The sequence below is a fragment of the Haliaeetus albicilla genome, chromosome 20, assembly GCF_947461875.1.
Source record: "Haliaeetus albicilla chromosome 20, bHalAlb1.1, whole genome shotgun sequence".
Lineage (NCBI taxonomy): Eukaryota > Metazoa > Chordata > Aves > Accipitriformes > Accipitridae > Haliaeetus > Haliaeetus albicilla.
Genome location: NC_091502.1, coordinates 21085005 through 21107253, shown reverse-complemented (window position 1 = coordinate 21107253; position 22249 = coordinate 21085005). Strand labels below are relative to the sequence as shown.

At 38.0% G+C, this 22249-nt stretch overlaps 1 protein-coding gene across 27 annotated transcripts in view; it reads left to right on the top strand.

Moving 5' to 3' along the window:
- DLG2 (discs large MAGUK scaffold protein 2) overlaps positions 1-22249 on the top strand; it is a 1018165-nt gene that overhangs the window by 491461 nt on the left and 504455 nt on the right. Inside the window, exon 1 of one of the 27 annotated variants that reach the window (XM_069808494.1) lies at positions 8371-8721. The exons of 25 other annotated variants lie outside the window; for them this stretch is intronic. In XM_069808494.1, the coding sequence (XP_069664595.1) occupies positions 8644-8721 (78 nt within the window). In that variant the 5' untranslated portion in view covers positions 8371-8643. Of the gene's footprint in view, positions 1-8370; positions 8722-22249 lie in introns of those variants that run through there. One more of the 27 variants, XM_069808496.1, reaches the window with a different exon arrangement.

Below are 22249 nucleotides of genomic sequence, written 5' to 3'. Positions count from 1 at the left end.
ATTTTTCTGGATTTTTTTTTTTTATCAGCTCTAGTCTGTCTCATCAAAGTATATCCCACTAGCCATATGCTGCCTCAATTCTTCCTCTGGTTTTCAAAGTGCCAAAATCGTCTGCAACAAAAAATTTCCCTCCACAACTGTGTTTCTTATGCTTGTCCTAAGGAATGGGAGTAAAATGGACTGGGGTTGCACTCAAATGGTATTGATTAAGAAAACATGGTGTGACAAATTTTCTCTTATCCTTTATTAGCATATGATTAATTAATTAACTAACTGTAATATGTTTTAGACAGGTAAACCTACATTTTATATTTTAATATTTGGTATATATTTTTCGGCCTCTGAAGATTTTCTCATAGGTGTAAGAAGAATGACTTCTTGTCCTTGACCTCATATTCCTTTACAGTTCTTTCCTCTTTTTGGTCAAAATGGGTATAACACCACCCTTTATTACTGTTATTGCTAAAACAGACCTTTTTGTGTGTCACATTCCAGTGAATGATTGTGTAATCAGTTTTGTTATGGACTCACACAGACCTTTCAGCAGAATTCTGTAAGGTTCTGTATCAACCAGTGTGGGCATAGATGCTCTCTTTTTCTATAATACTTTCTATCACATTACGTCACATTTGTTAATACTTTTATCTTTAGACTGTCCCAGTGCGGTAGAGCGTTATTATTTTCATTTTAAGAGAGGCTTGCAAGGAATAATTAAGCTCTTGCAGAAGAATTGTAGCAGAATTAAGGGAGAAAACCTGGTGCCTGGTCTGCTGTGGTTTGGGCTGTCCTCTCTGCTTTGCTTGAGCAACAGAAACGTGGTTTGTTCCAGAAGCATGGAGTCCTCTTCCTTGTCTCTGCCTGTAGGAAGCAAGAGTTGCAGCCAGTCTTGGATAAAGATTTGTTGTTGTTTACCCATCATACTTAGTAGTAGCCCATCTTATATTTGGAGGGATTAAGTAGAACTTTTTCCTCCATATTTCTTCTTTTGCTTTTTAGCAAGGATGCACTGCTTTTTTAAATCTGTGTTCAGCACCTAAAGTGTTAAGCAACGTTGTTTATGATTTGCCTCTGAAATGACTTAACTTCTGAACTGATATTGAACTGTAGGCCTTCTCCCCATGAGCTGTGACCATCACAGCCTAGGAAAGCTGAGGACAGAGGTAAAGAGCAAGAACTGAAATGAAAAGCAGCAGAAGTCATTATCTGTTGTATTTATTTGTTCTCCACATGGGGGTTATGTTCTCTAACAAGCATTAAAAAGCCAGGTAGGAGTCCCTGGAGGGAAGGGGGTGACAGGGGCTATTCAGGTGAGGGATGGCCCAGCCAACAGCAGGATATGGCTGGAGAGAGTCACAGCTGGGTGTGGGGAACTGCTGTTTTGGCAGAGCCTTGGGAGAGTGACCAAAGGCAGCCCAGCCTCTGAGATGAGAGAGCGCGGTGTGCATGGGCTGCGCGGACTCTGCTGCTGCTCAGAAATTTATTGAGTAGGCTCAATGCATGCAGGTATACATGTGCCCTGCCTGCAAGGAGATGGTGGCATGAGGTTATTTTCTAGCTATCCTGTTTGATCTCATCACTTGTAATTCTTTAATGTTTCATAATTCAATGAAACTTGGTTTCTTGTGCACGAGGGTTTTCTGGAGAGCTTGGTATAAGGACAGGGGCTAGGCACATTCGCCTCAAATCATTGAATGATGCTGGGTCAAAGGAGGCCATGTGTTTCACTGATACAGTTGCTATAACTTGTGGTGATTCTGCTTAAGATGACTTTTTAATTTTGCTCTTGGGACTGCTAAAGTAAAAGTGAGATTTAAGGAGGGCTTTGAAAGAGAAGGCAGCTTGTAATCAGCCAGGAATAAAATAATATTTATGATAGGATGGTATATATTCCCATGCTTGCGCCTGCAACTGGTTTGGGGGGGTTCTTTTGTGATTAGCAGTGTAATGAACAGCTCATTAAAGGCTGCCTCGCTTGCTGCTGCTAAAACATCATATGGAAAAGGTATATCTCATTGCTCTTTGTGGATAGGTAAATGGAGATTGCCAGCCCTCCTGCTCCTTGCCTGCTCTGGACAGACAGAAAACTGTGACTGGCATAGGAGTGAGTTAGGGAGAGCGTACACCACCTCTGCTTGGCTTTGGCCATGGCAAACTCTGTGGCCACATGCTGGGAGAGAGGAGATTTTGGACTCCCAGGCAGCCTGCAGATTCTCCAGTTTCCTGTATGGCTGTTACCAAGTCACTCCTTTGTGCTTTCTTTCATCCCTTTCTGAAACAGAGATAATAGTCCACCATCGCACAGAGTCATTTGTAAGTACAAAGAAAACAAAAGTACTGAAGTACTACAGGACAGCAGGCATATAGACAGTGCAGTAACAGAAGTGTTTCCACACTGGATTCAGTTTTGGTCAGGATTATATTTGGCAAGTCCCTTGCAAAATGCACTGGTGACACACAACAGGACTGCTTGCAATGTGTGGTTCCTTCTTTCTTTTTCCCTCCCCAGGGATCAATTTTATAGTTTATATTATTTCCTGTGGGAGTACTTGCCATGCAAATACATAACTGTACTACATATACTGTGCTTTGATTTGATACAAGAATCTGAGAAGCATAATGGCACATCTGAGGATTTTATACACCATTTTGGTTGTGTTTTCTTAATGTAGCAGGAAGAAACTTAAAAATGTCTATCAGAAAGGTGAAGCAGGAAGCAATTTGTGCTGAACTAGGGACAAAGACAAGAATAAAGTGGCATTTCTCAAGTTTTTATTTCTTTTTAAGGCTGCTAATTGTTGTTATATTACTTGTGTGACTCACTAGAGTTTACTATGCACCAGCAGAAACTAGAGTGGAAAATCAATTTCTAAAATCAAAATTAAGTACCATAATTAGGTTTGTCTCTATTCCAAGGCTTAACAAATAAAAGAGTAAAAAGAACTGCCTAATTTGAAAACATTGTCTTATGCCATTATATTATAAAGTGCTAGAATACATCCCTGTGTGCGGGGATGTGCTGAGTCTCAGTGTTTAGGATAGAACTTATTGCGTTACTATTTCTTGTGCTTCCACAGTTAAAGCTCTATTTCCTGCAGTTATGTAGCACACCACCTCATCCTCTCTTCTCTTGCCCTGTTGTGCCACACGTAGTGGGTTCAGTGCCATCTACCACATCAAATAATAGAAGAGTAGAAAAACAGAAGTGATAATTGCATGGCAGAGGGCAGGTACACAATTTTTGGGGCCTCACACTTAAAGGAGATCCACAGGAGGAAATGCTTGCATTTTATTTCTTTACTGCTCTGGAGTCCTGTGACATTGTGTATGAAATTCTTCATGCCCTCTGCTGTAAGACAGTTCTGCCATACATCAGAAAAGCTGAAAGAGGACATGTCTGCATGCAGTATCTTGTGTTTTAAGGGGAAATTAGACCTGGGGCAAACTTGTAATGTCACAGCTGAGTTTCTGAAAGCATAATTTCTAAAGAGAAAAGATTTGGCACAAGAAATACTAAGGGAGTAGAAAAATTTAAATTGGAAGAGAAGAGCATGAACTTCTGCCATCCTTAATATACAGCATTTCATTTTCACTTCTTTTTTCCATTTCTATCCCATCTTCCTTCATCTTCTGCTGCTGCTCCCCCCCTCCCCACCCCTCCCACCCCCCTTTTCCCTTCTCTGCAACATTTCTTTGTCAGGATACGTGACTGTTCTCAGAATTACTACGCTCTATTCCAGCCATTGACTTAGATGCTCCAAGGAAGCATTTAGCTTTTAAACAACCCAGGTTTACTCATCTTTAAAATTCAGGCCTAAGTGACAGAATTTTAAAATTTTTATTATGAAAAAAAATCTGTTATGAAACATCATAAGTGGTAGAAAATGTCATAAGTAGAAACTTATGTACTCAGTACTGGTGAGACTGTACCTGGAATACTGTGTTCAGTTTTGGGCTCCTCACTACAAGAAAAACATTGAGGTGCTGGAGCGTGTCCAGAGAAGGGCAACGAAGCTGGTGAGGGGCCTGGAGCACAAGTCTTCTGAGGAGCGGCTGAGGGAACTGGGGCTGTTTAGTCTGGAGAAAAGGAGGCTGAGGGGAGACCTTATCGCTCTCTACAACTACCTGAAAGGAGGTTGTAGTGAGGTGGGGGTTGGTTTCTTCTCCCTAGTAACAAGTGATAGGGCAAGAAGAAATGGCCTCAAGTTGCTCCAGGGGAGGTTTAGTTTGGATACTAGGAACAATTTCTTCACTGAAAGGGTTGCCAAGCATTGGAACAGGCTGCCCAGGGAAGTGGTTGAATCACCATCCCTGGAGGTATTGAAAAGACCATGTAGACGTGGTGCTTAGGGACATGGTTTAGTGGTGGACTTGGCAGTGTTAGGTTAACAGTTGCACTTGATGATCTTAAGGGCCTTTTCCAACCTAAATAATTCTATGCTTCTATTCTATGATAATCTTTAATCTGTATTGTAACTACAACAGAGTGGGGGTTCTGCCCTGGCCAAAAGAGAAGTCAGAATGGGTTTTGGTGGTGCCGATGGGGGTAACTACCCCTTTTGTAAGAGCGGCCGTGGGTTTGCTATAAGAATACTGCCTGTTGCAATAGGAGGAGGAACATTTGTCCATTTGCCTCTGTTTATAGCAAAGAATGAAAAAACAGGTCCATACAAAACCTCGGGACTTTCATCTACTTCAACTAGTGTAAGGTCTGAATGCTTAAAATTTAGATCTTCTGGATGAAATACCAGACATTAAGGTTCCTGCCTTTCCTAGTATTCTGGTCATTAAATAATATGCCCTGGCATCACGTAAGATAATTAGTTGTGTTGGGGATGGGAAATGATTGCTTGTACAGTCAGCCAAATCAATATCTGTTGTTGCCTAGAACTAAAAAAAAAAGCTAGCTACCTTAGTTTCACATGACCAGCTCTGTTCCTGTATCCACAGCTGTGCCAAGTGTTAACATATAAACCTTGAAGCAAAGTGATTGTTTTAAATCTTTGGTATTTCACTTTTACCTTGTTCTGTCTCCTGTCCGTTTCACTGGAAACAGAGTTCTGCAAACCCTGAATGACTAATCTTTTCATCTGTCTTCCTATTCTTATAAGAAAGGCATTATTTATGACTGAACTGTATTTGTATTTTAAATGGCCCTGTCATCACATTTTATGACTACAGTGTGTATATATTCAGATAGAGGTAGGAGAGAAACAGAATCTACAGCTAACATCTATCTTCACCACAGGTGTGTGAGGGGGAGTTTGACACCCCACGTGTGCGCTGTGAGGAGTTATCCCTTAACAAGAGAAGATTAATACCCTGTCTAAAGCTAAGCTGCACTTCTTCCCATGTGCTGCTTAAGTAAAACAGCAATGTTAAAACTGAAAGAGGAGGCTGACCATCAGAAATACCGGTGATACTCAGTGCATACAAACAGTTGGCAAGGTGTTTGAAATGACCATCTGTTTTGGTTCTGAGCATCAATTGCTGTTGCTTGCAATGTTGGGGAGCCATGTCATAAAAATAATAGGATTCAACACCGTAGTTGCTTTATGCTTATGCCCATGTGTCCACTTGTGGTGAGACCAATTCTCATAGAGGCACAAGAATCCAATTTAATGTATAGTATAGATGTGGTTTGGTTTACTGAAAACCACCCACTCATTCGCAGCAAGGAACCCCTTGTAAAATTTGCTCTGAACTGATTATCTCCTGTCTGTGATAATATTGCTGCTCAATTGCATGCATCTCTCTGCCCTTGTAATGTAGCACTTCAGTGAGCAAGCTAAAGTACATATTACTCCTGTGAGCAGACAGCAGCTGGGAGCTCCAATTCTTCTTCTAAAGCAGCTCGGCTTGTAGCACTTCTGTAAAATGCAGACTTCGTTATGGTTACAGTAAAATATTAATAATCATAAAATCCCTGGGTACCAGTACAGACCTAATAAACCTGCTATTGACAATGTATGGCAGACTACTGCATGATGGAGCTGTAAGAAAATGGCTTGTAGTCTGGCCATTGCTATAGTGTAGTGTTTAGATAGATCTGCAAATGCATGCAAATAGTTAAAATGCATTTCTGATTAGAATCAGGATTAGGTATTTGGCGAGATTTATTCTTCCTGATCTAACATTTTCAGTGGGTGGAGAAAATTACCTCCCTATTGCTTTGCCATTATTCCTTAAATGAACAATGTATTCTATTTTTTTTTTCCTTTAAGTGGTATGAATTGTGGCTTTTTATTGCTCCCTATTTTTCCTGAATAAATAGTTCAGTAAAGCTGCTAATGTTGATGATAGAAGTCATAAAAAGGAGGTTTTATTGTTTAATGAGTGTTTCCTTCGATTTTCTCAGCAGCTGAATATACATAAGACTATATAAATAGTTGCTTGAGAGAATGTACCCTTTTTTGGTTGTAGTGCAATGATTTCAAATTATACTTATTCTCTTCATAAAAGCATGGGTGCAGAGTGGGAGAGGTGTTCTACTGTTTATGCATATAATACGTAAGATATTTTTTTTCCCGTTCTTCTTACTTTAACATTTATAGTGTTGGTTAAGCTGCGTAATGGTGTTGCTTCTCCTTTTCTGCACTTTTTTTTCCCAACCATGTTTCCTTACGGTGACATCCCACCTAGAAACAAGATCTTTGATTTCTTCCTAAGTTTTTCAGGCCATCTTTCTTCCTTCTCCTCCCTTCCCTCCATTATAGGGCACTCTGTCATCCCACAAATGTGGAGAGTGGTGTGAGTCTGCTATGTGGCATAATAAAGGTTTTCGCACCTTGGAGAATCCATCTTACTATCAGCCTATAGTTCAGAGAATTGGAATGTTGTTATGGACAAATAGATCTTCTGTATTAATTGTACTCCAGATGAGACATGATTTTACTCTGTCTTGTGGTCTTATAACTTTCGGACTGCCAGGATTAACTAAATGTCTGGATTGGAAGTAATTAGAAACTATTCTCTTCCCAGAACTATTATCAGTTACCAAATATTTTGTCAGAAGGTTTTAGATGTCGAGCAAAACCCAAACATATACCTTGGAGTTTTCTTGACAAAAAAGTCACTATCTAGGAATTTCAATTTATTTAACCAACTTACCATTTTAAAATATGTTGAAGGAATTCTTTGAACTCTTTATAATCTTAACAGAATTGAGCAGTATATGCCTTTGGGCTCAAAGCTTGGACAATACCATCCAGCTCCAGTAACTTGGATGTCCTGTGTAAGTGGGAGTGGAATATTTTCCCTTTTGAATTCATGCACCCTGGAGAAACTAGTTTCAGTCATTCTCTGAAAATCTTAGGGCAAAAAAAGTGTTTCCTCGGCTCCAAGAGCCCTATACTAGATTGCTATGACTGTATTTCCTTTGCCGTGCATCTATTAATTTTGATTTGCTCTATACCACAGAATAGCAAAGCAGAAATTATTCTTGGATGTGTGCATCCCAAATGCGATCCTGCACACAAGACAGCAGTGGTTCTCCCACATGTTGGCATCTCCACAATTGTAGGTGGGAAGGCAAGGGTCAGAATTTGTCCTATAATACAAAGTACTACAAAATACAATACATAGCTATAAACCTGTAAGTTTACAGCTTTGATTCTGCCTCTGGCGGGAGGAACATCTGGTTAGTCATATGTCTGGAGCCAAAAGGGTATGTTTCTGCTTATTGTTTGGAGGTTATAACTGAAGAGAGGTGCAGGGGTTAAAGCTGAAGTATGTGACAAAAGGAAAATACTACATTGCTGTTTCACTGCAAAAATCAGAATTCATAATGAGCACTTCTCAACCCCTACTGTAAAATAACTTGCAATTACAGGAAAAGGCAAGCTTAGGTAGGGCAGAAATTAAAGATTAATTTGAAAGGAAATATGTCAGGTTTTTATTTCATGGAGCCATTATCAAAGGAAAACAGAAGTCCTTGAGTGAGTCTTAAATTCTTCAGCAAAGCGTGTATGACATCAGCAAGTGAACTGAACAACTATGATGTCTTTCTGTTGCGAACTGAAACTAGGTAACAAAAATATCTCTGAATAGATCCCAAACCACTAGAACAAAGTAAAATCCATTTTCCTTTCATATCTTAATTGCACTGAAACACGTAAAACACCTGTTCCTTCACCTTAACAGTTAATACACATTTCTATTTTTGGCACTTCTGTACCCCTTTCCTTTCCTGCAGTGCTGTGTATCTCATATTTGAACTGCTGCTGCTTCTGTTGCATGCTGGCAAATCGAAGAGAACCAAGGAGTTAAATTTCAGAACAGGAGAAGAGGAGGTGAGCTGTCTGCTACAGTAGTTTACTGCAGCTTCCTTTCATACTGACACATATGTAGTTTGTGGTGACAGTGCTAAAGAACTGCAGACAGGCATTTAGCAGACTGGATGTGAGCTGGATGCAAAGATGCCTCACCCTGGACTTCCTGCTGGCAGTATGTAAATACACCTGCAGACTGGCCACACTGGGTGGTGGTTTTTTGTTTTTTTTCAGAAGGCAGCATGAGAGGACCTGACAAAGCAACAGCATAGTTGAGAGACCTTAACCAGCATTAGATTTGTATCTCAGTTGTGGGGGAAGTTGTTTGGTATTTTTTTGTGTGCTGCATATTCAGACTGAAATCTTCATCACTACAATGTTTGCCTCTATCTGGTATGCCAAGAAGCTGGGACGCAGGTTTGTGCATAACGCCAGGAAAGCAAAAACAGAAAAGGTATGTTCCTAGTAGGAATATAAAGCCTTATGTCTCATGCAAGCTGCCTGCTGGCATCCTGTTGTGTGTCTGGTTAGCTTTTTTTAATACCCTGAAAAACGACCTATTGCTATTCATGATTTCACGCAAGAATCCTTGAATACTTTGCATGTTATTCAGTACCGGGGAGAAGATCCTTTCAAAAGTCTTTATGTCCTGTGTTGGTTTTGTGGTGGTTTTTTTTTTCAAGATAAACAGCTGTACATCTGGCATGTTGTGTGTTAAGGGAGCACTCCAGTGAACTTGTTGCTGTTCTGCATTATTTTTACTAGTACAATATTAGGCTCTTAAACAACCGTTGATTGTTTGCTGCTTGTATATTTTTTCTAGTGTGGGACCAATGAGAATGTAATGACATGTTAAGCATTTATAATGTTTAGGAAATTTGTTTCATGATACTTGTTGAAACTGTGCTGCAGCATGGATCCCTTTTATTTAAAAAAGATATAGGTATGTAAAAATGGTCAGTACTATCTTTCAATATTTGTCTTCTCATAAAATTTATCTATGTTTAACCAGCTGTTTTCCGGAAGCCTTTGTATGCAAGATTGTTCTGCCTTCCTTCTCCATGAGGAAAACTTAAATTCTTTTAGAATTTACAGTAATGATAATTGGGGGATATCAAGGCAGTTGCCCTTTGTTCTAAATATAGAAAGCATTTAGTTAGTACACCTGTATTCCAGTTTTGTCTAAATTAACACAGAAACCATTTTCAAAATGGGACTAATTCCTCTTGTATAAACTCGGCATTAGATTGGGGGAAAAAACTTCAATGTAATGTTATAAAGTTACCTCGTTAGTCTGGTGATGATGGCTTCCTCTTTTCCTAGCTGTCTTTGATGTAGTCAAAGAATTTATAAATGGGTTGCTTTATTATTTCTTTGATATGTCATGCCACGTAATACAGCCACCAATCCACTAAGTAATTATCCATTGCCTGTATTCCTCTGTAACTGAAAAGCTCTTCACCTAGAGAAAATTATTAGCAAAAAAACATTGTTTATGGTTGGGGAGGGGAGAGTGGGCAGAGATTTGCTTTTTCTGCAAACTATTCCCAGTAGTTAAAAAGGTGCTGTGTGGTAATTTTGAAATTTTAAACGTCCAAGCCATTGGGAAGTTATCCAAATAATAGTGGAAAATAAGGGAAAATAGAAATGCAGATGGATATACATGGGACTGTCAAACTTTCTTTGCCGTTAATCATATTTCAACAAAGAAAGCATCATATAAACTCTCCTGCTGTTTGTATGTTGCTATGGGAGGATAAAAAGTTGCAGACTGGATCTTCGTTAGTCCTGAGGGGCTCCCTCCAGAGGAACGTTTGCTTTCAGGCTTCCTCCAAGATGACAGAGGCAGGATGAGTGGACACATTCCACTCCTGACACAGTGGGGTTCACTCAGCAGCTTTAAAAATAGATTTAGTATGGGTTGTTTAAAGCATGTATGTGTATAGATTATTGCAATAACCTTGAAAAATTTCATAAAACAGTACTAGAGTATTCACTAAGAAAATATATTCTTGTCTATTGAGTCTTGTAACATAGACTAAAGTAATGCTTTAAAAATTTTGGCTCTCTTTTTTGTCTTAAGGTATTTGAAATATTTCTGTAGAAATCTATTATAATGCTACTTATTAGGCTCTATAGGACTTTCAAAATAATCAAGACAACTGAGGTCCGTGCTATTCAAGCTTTGAAACCATACCTCATAATTTTTAGAAAAACACTTTTTTTGAACATTTCTTGAGCATGCTATTAGCATATGTGCAAGGGAATTTTATTTTTGCCAGAAGACAATAAGTATACAAGAAAATGTCTTGTAAAATATTTACTTATTGCCTTATATCAAAAATAAAATTTCTCTCTTGGAGCTTTATTCCACAGTCAGGGCTCACTTTTAATTATTTAATTTATTAATTTTTTTCCATAAATCAGTGGTGTTGGTGTACTCCAGCAAAGGCAGAAAATCCCATTCCTAGCAAGATGCTATTTCAATAAGTGCTATTGATGATTGGAAGCTGATCAACACTGACATCTTCAGTACAATACCTTGGTAACAGGAGAACACAGATATGAAAGCAGGTCTATCAAAAAGTAAATTAAAAATAACATTTAACTGCATGGTTTGTTTTGGTTTTGTCTTTTTTTGTATAATGGTTGAATAATCAAATTATTATGTAGTTTTACCTTACGTATTTTTTTCTGGAAGCATAATTAGCTTTTTCTCTGTGTGCGTGATTTGAATTAAACATTGTGTTCTTAATGTGCTTTTGGAGGTAATAACATACAGCAATAATTTCTAATAGCTTATGTGTGCAAAAAGAGTTTCTTGCAGTTAAAATCTGGATAGTGGGGATCAGAAGAGTAGGGTTCCATAACAGATTTTTCTATTATGCTTAGCTTCTTTGGACAAGTAGAAGTCAAAAATGTTTTTTAAGGAGTATTACTAAAAAGAGAAAATTTGTATAAACCTGTTTGCTTTCTTAGGACCAGGAAGAAAACAGAGGGGGGCCATGACAGAGAGGGTGATAGCATGGACTCGTGTGTGCGCACACACACACACACACGGGCACAACCTGACAGTGCAGTTCCTTAAAATATCAGAACTTTGGGCCTGAACTGTGCAGAGAAAGGACGTGAACCTCGATCTCCTGGGTGACTGTTTAGGGAAGCAAAGTTTCCAGGGTGCAAAATGGAGAATGCGGTGCCGGGGGGTGCACACAAAGGCAAGAGAAAGGAGGATGTTTGGGGCAGTCCTTTGCGGAAAGAGTTAAGGTGGCATTAACTGTGACCGTGTGGTGCTCCTGGGTGTGTGTGCTCCCTACTTGCATGTGGGTGTCTGCTTGTGGAGGTGTGGGTGGGCTCCCAAGTGCTTGGCCCCCAGCATCTCCAGAGGTCTCCATCTTTTTCTAAGCTGAAGTTCCCACCTCCCCGTACCTCCCGTCTCCCTACACCTCCCAGCTCCTCGTCTCCCATACCTGAATATGGCAGTCCCTGCTCTGGGAAAGCTGCCATACAGATCACCCCAAAATGAGTGGGACATGCTTTCCTGCAGAATTGCAGCCCAAGGCCTGGGGGCTCTCAGGAGCCAGAACTTGCCCTGTGCTGGAGAACCTATTTTGGGGACTTGAGGAAGGCAAAGGGAAAGGGTAAAGGGTGCTAATAAGTGGCAAAGAGTTGGGAGACCAAAGGGAGGAGGTGGACCTGCCCTCACTAGGACCTGTGGCAGCTCCTGGGCTGGTTTTCTTCTCTCTCAAACCGGTACCTGCTGTTGAGTGCCAGCAGTGCTGCCTGACCTACATTTCCAGTCCTTGCTTCCCCTCCAGCCTAACATTTCCTTGGAGGCTGTGGTCAGATGAGCCATACTCTGTGCTAGGGCACTGTCTCATTGACTCCTGCACATAACTTAAGGACTTCTTGGTACATATTAGGCTTCTAAAATGCAGACATGAACTCTTACTGTTAAAATTTTATCTGGAGAGTAGAGAAGATAGCTGGGAGGAACTGAATGAGTGGCAGCCTTAGGCGTCCCAACCATGATGATAATGGTTCTTTCAAGTTAAGTAGTGTGCATCAGTATTTTTTTATTTGAGTCATATTTTTATGATATGTTGAAAAGCCTTATTTTAATTCAGAAATGGAACAAAATATTTTGAAGAACCTTAAAACTTTGGAAAATTGAACTCTTCTTTTTCCAACCAGTCCTGGCTAAAACTTCTTATCTCTATAAATAAAATGGGATAATGCCTATTAATGGCTCTTAACGTTCTTATTCTGCCACGGAAAACTCAGGCATGTCAAAGTTCCTTATACTTCATTGTTTTTATTAGGCTGGATCATAAACTTTTTCTGGCATCATATATTGCAGTTGTAATCTACAAATTCTATCTCAATTTGGTTGTCTTCACTTGATTGCTAGTGTTACTCTTGCCCTCAGGTAGCTAGATATTTAGTGTAGAGGGAATGCTTGCCACTAGGATTGCCTGAAAACAACTGAACTCCTTTCAAGGCAGCTCTGCTTTTACCTGTTTTATTAAAGTTATTAAAATGCTTTGAGTTTGTCACATGAAAGGATTATTGTTATGAGAGTAAATGTGATCATTTGAACATCAGAACTAGAATAACTTAAGGCAAAGATTGATGTCGTGAATTTTTCTTATTAAACCACAATCAAGCAGAAATCAAGAGATGTTAACTGCATGTGGTTATGCTATAAAAATAAGTACTCTAAATGATTGGAAGAGGTACAGAAAAGTAACTGAGCAATTAATCATGTTGATCTGAGAGGGTGAGCTAAAGCAGTGTGAAAAAGCTTCTGATAATGCTTCACTATATTGATAGAATTTGGGTTTGAAGGTTCAATATCAAAAGTGAGGAAAGACTTGCCAAAGTCACCCTATGATTTAATTTCAATTGGGAAGTTGAATACTGTTTCTTCTGCTTGTTCAGAAGTGGAACATGTTTCAACCATGAGACCCAAATTTTAAACGCTGTTAGAATTAGTTATGTTGTTGAGTTTTTACATCTGAAGGCCACAATCACTTTAAAAGGAGGTTTCTCCTTGTGCATCATTTTTGGGAGCAAAACAACAGGACCCATGTAAAGTGGTTAAATGAGTTCACTTTCACCATCATTTTACCGAATTATATTGTTAGAATTCTCTTTCTATCTTTTAGATATCAAAGTGCTCTTATGGTGTTATCAGTTCTAAGAACTGATATCCCGCATTTGAAAATACATAAGTTTTACCCCAGAAGGTTTAGTTTATCATTCCAGTTTAACTCATTTATTTAAATTTAATTGATTTAATTCAAGCCAGAAGCAATTTAACCTTTAAAAATAGGTGTATGTATAATGATACAAAAAACATGCAGTTTCTGGACTATCAGCTGTAGATAGAAATAAAGATTACCCATAAGTGACATTGACAAACTGAACAGTATCAATTTAAATGAGTAGTTTTAAATGTAATGTAGTGCAGACTAGAGAAGTAGAACATAGTGCAGCAGGTGGCTTTTCATTCTATGTGCTTGGATTTGGAGTTGTTTGGGGTAAATCGAGTATCCTTGGTAGACTGGCAGCCTACAATGAAATATTTGCAAAAGACAGGAAACATTGCCTTAAGAAGTTAACAAAACTGGGATGTGTAACAAAAAAATTGTCTGTAAATGGAGGCATATTTAATCATTTTTCTGACAGTGTCCTGGCAATAGCAACAATTAACTCTTCATGTCAAGATGACACTTGATATCCAGATCATTCTCATATCTGTATTTTAATGTAGCTAATTGCAGAGTAGGCTGTTCTAGGCTATGTATGCTTGTTTCATTTTTGTTCACAAGTAGCTGCCCAGCAATCTAATTTGAAAGAGATAAGAAGTTCACTTGAAACAGTAATTACTCACACCATAGAATAGAAACTATGGGATTAAGAAATCAAAACATAATACCAGATAAACACATTTTTCCTTAAGTTATTTTTAGACATATATATATATTTAATTCCAAACAAGATAAACTCTCTCTTTGCTTCAATATTTGCATGTATACCTTAGACTTCTTAACAAGTACTCTCTTTCAAACCAGAGCTTACCAAATTATTTCCAGCCCACTGGGGTTGCAATGAAGTGATAAAACTTGCAGGCTTAGTTATTGCCTTGGCTAAAGGTGAAATGACTGCTTTGCTAAGGGACATCTCATGTAGCTGCCACACGCTGTAAGGGCGGATGGATAGTTTTCCTTGTATTCGGGCAAAGGAGGGCCCACATTGAGCAGATTCAATGGAATGACAAAAGCGCATCACTTATTTGTAGAACTACCTGTTCGAACAGATACCGGAGCTATCTCAGACCCCTGGAGGAATCTTTTCAAATGGACTTTGTAAGTGCTCAATTTTACAGTTTTATGGAGAGATCTTATCTTTTAACACGTAGCTGTGTGGAGAAAAATACGCGAGTTTTCCTGTATCCAGAGCTTGTTGTGCCTTTTGCTTTAGCACAGTTGGAATCCTAAGACATTTTCTTATATTGTGATTTAATACATAAACATATAGCTACTCAAGTCTCCCCCCCCTCCTTTTTTTTTATTTGCAGTTGGTTATAATCCCATATGCACCATGATTAATATATAACAGTAGGTATAAGCTGCTTAAGTAGAGACTTATTATGCTTATAACTCACTTCTACCTCACAATCACCATAATAATAATAATAATAAATAAATTCAACTAATCTTGCAAAAATGCAAGAGTGATGTTTTAAAATAAGATACTGATCAACAGTAAACTACTCAAGGCAATCCTTTGCAATCCTTTGCAATCCTTTATTTCAAAGTATTTTTCTTTTTTTTTATCTGTGAGGGATTTTGCTCTTGTTTTTCTTGCCCATTCCATCTGCACAGGCCCAGCACCTACCTGTAGCAATTAATGAGCAATAAGGGCTACTCCTGTTTAAATTAGCTTTTGTTCATTAACAAAATATCTGTTAATCAGCTATGGGTGATTTCTTTGTAAAGAACAGAATATCTTCTCTCTCACGTCAATTTAATCTAAGAGGACTCTAAATTAATCCTAGCTGGCTGCCATACATTGATGATGCCTCTCCTCTTTCCCCCACGCGTTGTCATTCTGGCACACACACTGCTCTATGTATTTGCTTGTCAGGTACAACAAGGTGTTTAATTCGTGATCCATAGGTGTCTACAGCGTGTCACTTAAAACAGTTTTTCCTTTGACTGATTTAGCCAGTGTTGTGATCATCTTAGAAACAGGTTAAGTAAATTTTCCAGGTAAATTTCATCTTGTTTGCTCGAAAACAAAACCAAGACACAGGAAGACATTCAGAAAACAACTGCCACACCAATGGTTGCATTAATTGCTACTCTGAGTGCTCATGCTGTGACTCAAATGGAATCAGTTTGGACCTGCTTCTAATGAATAAGTGGGTTTATTATCATTGGCTACAAGCTACCTTGTTTTTTCAAAGAAAAAAAAAATTTCTCAGTTTCTTTGTCCTGTTTTCATTCAATACATAATTTATCATTTCCCCCTTGGTTTGTTTTCTTTTTTTTAAAGAGAAAAAGTAATATATCTACTGTATTTGTAAATTTAGTTGGATTTTCCACACTTGGTCTACATTGTATATCATGTTCTGTTAAATCCCAGTGTGCAGCATTGTGAATATAATATTTAATTCATAAGGTGCTCATTATTTTATTGGAATTGTTTTATTTCTTTGCATTTTTATGCAGTGTTCAAGTATATTATGAAAATGGCTTATACGATGTGCAAGTATGGTTTTGGGAATTTTTTTTTTTTTGGCATTATTTGCCTCTCTGTCCTGCATATGCAATTCAAAACAGCTCATAATAAAATAGTGTTTGATTTGCGTTCTGAACTGCATTTGGCATCACTCTCTATGTTTGCAAATAGAGATCAGTTTGAAAGACTGACAAGAAACAATCTGTCCTTTGGCGTTAGAGTCCCTGGAGAAAACTGAGATGAGAATTCTCTCACTAGTTCCTAAGGTAGATTATCAAATTATACTTTACATGTTTTTAATACACTATATGGGCCATTACAGCTGGTATGTATGTAACTTGTTCCCACTGGAAGGCACCCTGCCAAAAACGTGTGTGTGCAAACAGCTTTAGTAAAATTTAGAATTATTGTCATGTAGTATGATTCCCAAGACAGTTTATTTTAAAGGAGGCACTTTTTTTTTACGGTGCAAAAAAAATTCTCTGCCATACACTACTTAAAATGTTGATGCACGTCAGGGAAAGCTTGGTTACAGCTTTAATATATATTAACAGCTTCAGATGAGCAATTTGAAAGAATCGGGGGGATTAGCTAGTACGTGCAGTATGAGAGTTTTTACCACCAGGAAGGAGGCCCAAATGTCATGTGAAGCGTTCACAAACTGTTCTGAAGACCAAAGCTCTTTTTCACAACAGCTTACATATAAGTCAGAAAACAGCAAAACAAGCTTCCCCACATTTCCCACCCTCCCCATATTGCAAATCTGTTCAGAAGTGACAGCCTTTAGATACAGAGAAAGTATGTGAAGCTACACAGCTTGCACAACTCTTAGCTCTTCTGAGATGACCAGAGATGATACCAGCACTATGCGGAGTGACTCATGTTCAGCTATCCTATTAGTTAATCAATTAATTAATCTTAGCCAGCATTAACTAGTCTGAGGCTATCACATGCCTTTCTTGAAGCTCAGCAGTGCAACAACTTTGTCATTATTAAACTGGTATTGAATTTGAACAGCAAACTTTGCCCGAAAACTTTGTATTTCAGTCCTAGACTAAGATTTTTTTCAATTAATTTCAGCCTGGCTTCCATTAAGTTCTTCTTCTATATTCCATGCAGTGATGTTTAAACTGAGCATGGATTGATTAATACCAGTAATATCACTTACTTTTTAAAAGTTTACCTTACAAGTTACCTTGAGAAGCAAGGTCATATCATTAGGAGAACTTATTGGGTGCTGAAGTGTAGTAAGAGGCCTGCTACCAGGTGTATGCTTCTTTATTCTGTTTAGAGTCTTGAATAGCTATAGCATGCAATTTTATAAATCTAGGAAATATTCTTTGGCCTTGAGACATAAGGGAGATGTAGAAAAATGTGGTTTACTCATTTTCTAAATATGATACAGTTTTCCAGTTTGCTGATGAGTAATGTATACATAGCTGTGGTTTTCTTAGCTGACAACTTTTCTAAAGATTTTATGTGAATTATTTTTGACAAGACTGCCATGTACTTTTATAAGGTAGCAAAAGGTCAGGATATTCTATATTATTAATAAAGCAGTTTGACAGTTAAGGAGTATCAATTTGCTGTTTGAAATAGATGTTCAAGATTAAGTGAAAGCAATCCTGTTGCTACTCTTTGTTTTCAGGACTGCGCTTATAGCCTGATCATTGTTTTGTTTGGTGTAATATTCTATTGAATGAGCCTTCCTCTTGAAATGGGACACACTGTTATTGTTAACTTCCCTCAGCCTATCTTGCTTTGTTCTCTCCATTCTTCACCTTCATCATTGTTCATAAGGGTAAAAAAAAAGTCCCTGCCTTCCTCTTCTGAGAGCCATGTTGTTTGAGTCAGTGAGACAACAGGAAGGAATGGTTTTTTTCAAAAAAAAAAAGAAAGAAAAACAGAACTCCTTATTGTCCATCCTGCTATACATTTAACAACTTCTGAAACATTCAGCTACATTTATTGATGTAAGAAATTCTGTTTTGAATGCTCACCTTAAATAGATATGCTGCATATCATCATTCACTGTTCAGGTTCAACACTGGGAAGGATATATCCATGTTGAGATGACTTTACAAAAGGTCTGTATGTAATTTTTTGCAGTGCTTATAAGCCAAAATTTTTAACGTAATTCTGGATGTATACATGCAAATGCATTTAAAAAATTGTACCTGGGAGGTTTTAAAAACTGAGTCTGAAAAAAAGAATTACATACATGTGCACAAGAAAGTTAAAATACCATTACTCTAATTAGAGATGGTACTGTTAGCAAGGAAGGTATTGAATCAAGACTATGACATTGCAAATGCAAAAAATAAGCTGTGCAAAAGAACATAATGCTTTTTTGCTCCAAATTCTATTTATCTTAACTGGCGTGTGAAGTGCATTGTGTTTTCAATTAATTTAAAATGCCATTTTAAAATTATTTCTGTTGAATGTACTGTGGGGAACAGACTTATCAGTAAATAGCAAACTGGATAGCCAAGTACATGATTCTTCACTTAACTGGTAAGGGCAAACCCCACAAAAGGCAGCATGTTTCCCACCACTTGTTTTAGAAAATTACCATTGCTGCCCACATTACAGGTAAGACTTTTATCCTTTAAAAGATTGTTTAATTTCAACAGAGCACCTTCAGCTCTGCTACCATTTGTAATTAAATATTTAGTTGTGTAGTAAATTAAGCATGTCATGATCTCTGCAAAGTGGTTCTCCGTTTACTGCTGCATAAATGTTTTACAAGCTGCTGTATTGTTTCTAGTAAATTAATAATGAAGATTTAGATTTTAACTGATTAATAATCTAATTTAGTATTTAGGAGGAATCTAATTTAGGACTGGAAACAAAATTGAGGTAAACATCTTTGGCAGTGATCCCAATTCTCTGACAAAGTCACCAATTGATAAGGAAAAGACAAATCGAGGTAAAAGAAATTAAGTATTTGGAACTTCTAGGAGAAGAAGCATTTCCCTGTAAAAACTGAAAATGCCTTCTAAACAGCAGCATACTTGCATTTGACTTTTCCTGTCATATTGCAAATTGTCAGTACAAATTTTATGCAGCAAATTGCCAGGAATTTGTAAGATAAAGAAATATGAATTTGGCATAAGCAAAGGCCTACCTAAACTACCTGGCTTAAAGCAAGTTTATGGTGGCATTGCAGAAATATTGTAATACTCCCTGGAATATTACTTCTATTTCTAGTGCCCACAGAACAAGAACAAATATCTTAGGAAATGTTCAAAAGTAGAATGGTCTAAATAAGTCCTTGGGAGGTGGGATGGAAAAAGCTCAATACAGCAAAATTAGGGTTGGACAGAATAGCTTTTCCATCACAGTTAGACATTGTGAAAATATGGGAAGGAGCAGGCTATTGAAAACTTTGCACATTCCAAAAAGTGGTGAAGTGGCTGGGGCTGAACAAGTTTAATGTCAAAGTAAGGTACAGTGTGCAGAGGTAGGAAAATTAACTATTAGAAACAGCTGATAAGGAGAGATGCCTCACATCTTGCTCTTCCTTCTACAACCTGAGGGCCTGAAGGTTGGGCTTGTGCACTTACAGGATCTGTGAGCCTCTTGTTTGCTGCTTTCTCTAATGCTGTTTGGGGTGAACAGCTCTGGTTTTGCTATATGCGGCAGTATATTCAACACATAAAGCTCTGACTTGAGGTAGTGACTGTAATTGAAGTCAACAGTTCATAGCTTCATCTGGTTGCCCTCCTGATGTTGAGATGAAATTCTTCACCAAGAACAATCGGCAGTATTTTACTTCTTGTGTCTACCTTTTGTATTTTCATACTTTTCCAGGACATTTTCTGTCAGTAGTTCTCTTCTGCTTTTAGAAAGCAGAAGTTTAATCCAAGAATTTAAATACTTAGGTTTAATTTTGGGTGTGTATGTGAAACGTTATGGTTTGTGTTTTAGAGGGTTCCCCTGGGTTCATCCAATAGTCCTTTTTGGCCATTCTTGTATTACAATCTAATTTAATGTAAAAATTTGGCTCTATCACAGATTTTCTGGTAAGAATGACTTGAGTAGAAATACCATGGTTTCTCAAGGATCAGAACCTGTCCTGCTGTGTTTCTCTGTACAAATAGGTCATATTTGTTGAGTGGAGAGAAGATTATTTTAATTGACATAATTAACTTTTCTTGTGATTATCTTAGGCTTGAAAACGCATTTTGCTCTTTCCCAATTACAGCTTTTTCTCTGATAGAGCTAAACATGCTGTGTGTAATAATGAAGGTGGTTTTGGAAGGACTTAATGTATATAATTGGAAACTAAGATGAGGTAGTCTTCTATCAGCAGGAGGGTAGGAGAGCTGGGCTGTATAATTGAAGTACAGCGTAATGGGATTACCTACAATTTTTAAACATTGCTTTCATTAAGGAAAATAATAAGCATATTTATTAAATATAGTCTCTGCTTGGGACAATATTTGTTATTATGAAAAAGCTTTTGTAATTAAGCTTAGGTATAAAAATGTATTGAACATACTACATCAGTTTCTGGAAAATGCTTTTGTGCATAAAATTTTACTAAAATAGAAAGAGCTTTCACAGCAGAGGCAGTTAGCCAGGTATTAGTATAGCTCACATCTAGCATTCACTGTAATTTTTCTATGTGCTTTCAATTTAGTCAAGGTCAAATCAAAAGAAAAATCGTAGTCAAATACACTTAAACATTTATCTTTATAAAAGCTTTTAATGGTTCTACTGTTTTTTATAGTTATACTTTGTGGAAGTAAAGGCTAGATCTTTTTCTAAAGAGTAGCTTCTTGCTGAAGCTACAGAAGTGTGATGTTCAACAAATTATGGGATGGGTGTCTATGACCCAAATTTTGCAGGCAGTCACATAAAATTCTCTTAGGAGTCTTTCTTGTCCTTAAATATGCATCTGTGAAAATCTCCACAATAGTAGAAAGTATTTTCAAACTGTTTAAAGCATTTTAAATGTGATTACTATGTTGGTGCTTGGGATATAATGTGGTGGTCCCTCTGGATGCCTTTTTATTTCTTTTCATTATCACTTTCGAGGATTTCTTTTCAGAAAAGCACTAAATTAAAGTGTGTAGCTACTTTCTTCAATCAAAGCTTGTACTGAAAAGCACTGCCTTCAACAAGTGTTGCAAACCCTCCTAGATTACCTCTAGGAGTTCGGCTATGACGGTGCCTAGGACATGTTATTCATTGGGCCATAAGGTGTTCCTTTTTCTAAAGGATATATATGGTTTGGGATTTGCCTATACTGTGAGTATACATCTTAGACTAAGAGTTTCTCCTATTATACTGTATGTATATAAAAATGCTGTTTCTTTTAATTTGAAGAGAGAAGGCTGACAAGGGTACGTTAGTGTACATTAAGGCTAAAAGGATAACAGAATGCTAAAACTGAGAGAGGCAGAGAAAAAAGTTCAGGAAGTTCTGAGACACTGCTGTTGTAATTTCATTCTTTTTACTTTGAACAAGGTGAATGTATGCAGGAAAGGCCAAAACCAGAAATTGCAGAGTAGCAGGATGAGGTTGGAAGGGACCCCTGGATATCATCTAGTCCAACCCTGTGCTCAAAGCAGGTTGCTGAGAACTGTGTCCAGCCTGGTTTTTAATATCTCCAAGGATGGAGACTCCACAACCTCTCTGGGCAACCTGTTCTAGTGTTTGACCACTCTTACAGAGAAAAAAAAAACACAACAAAAAAAACCCCAAACAAAACCTTTCTTATGTTTAAGGGGAAATTTCCTGTATTTCAGTTTGTGCCCATTGCCCCTTGTCCTGTTAGTAAGAACTACTGAGAAGACTCTGGCTCTCCTCCTCTGCTGAGGGTGTCTTCCTTGCTCTAGACCTTCCCATTGTTCTCAGGGATCTGAGATTCCTGAAGGCCAGTGTTACCAGTTAAGAGTGAGGTGAAGAAGGCACTGAGTACCTCAGCCATTACCACATACTGTATCACCAGGTCCCCTGCCCCATTCAGCAGTGAGCCCACATATTCCCTTGTCTACCTTTTGCTGCTGAAGTACCCATAGAAACCTTTCTTGTTGCCTTTCATGTCCCTTACCAGATTAGCCCTAAATAGCCTTTGGTTTTCCTAACCCCATCCCTGCATACTCAGACAGTGTCTCCATATTCCTCCCAGGTCCCCTGTCCCTACTTTCACCTCTGGTATGCTTCTTTTTTATGTCTGAGTTTTATTGGGAGCTCCTTTTTCATCCATGTAGGCCTCTGCTAAC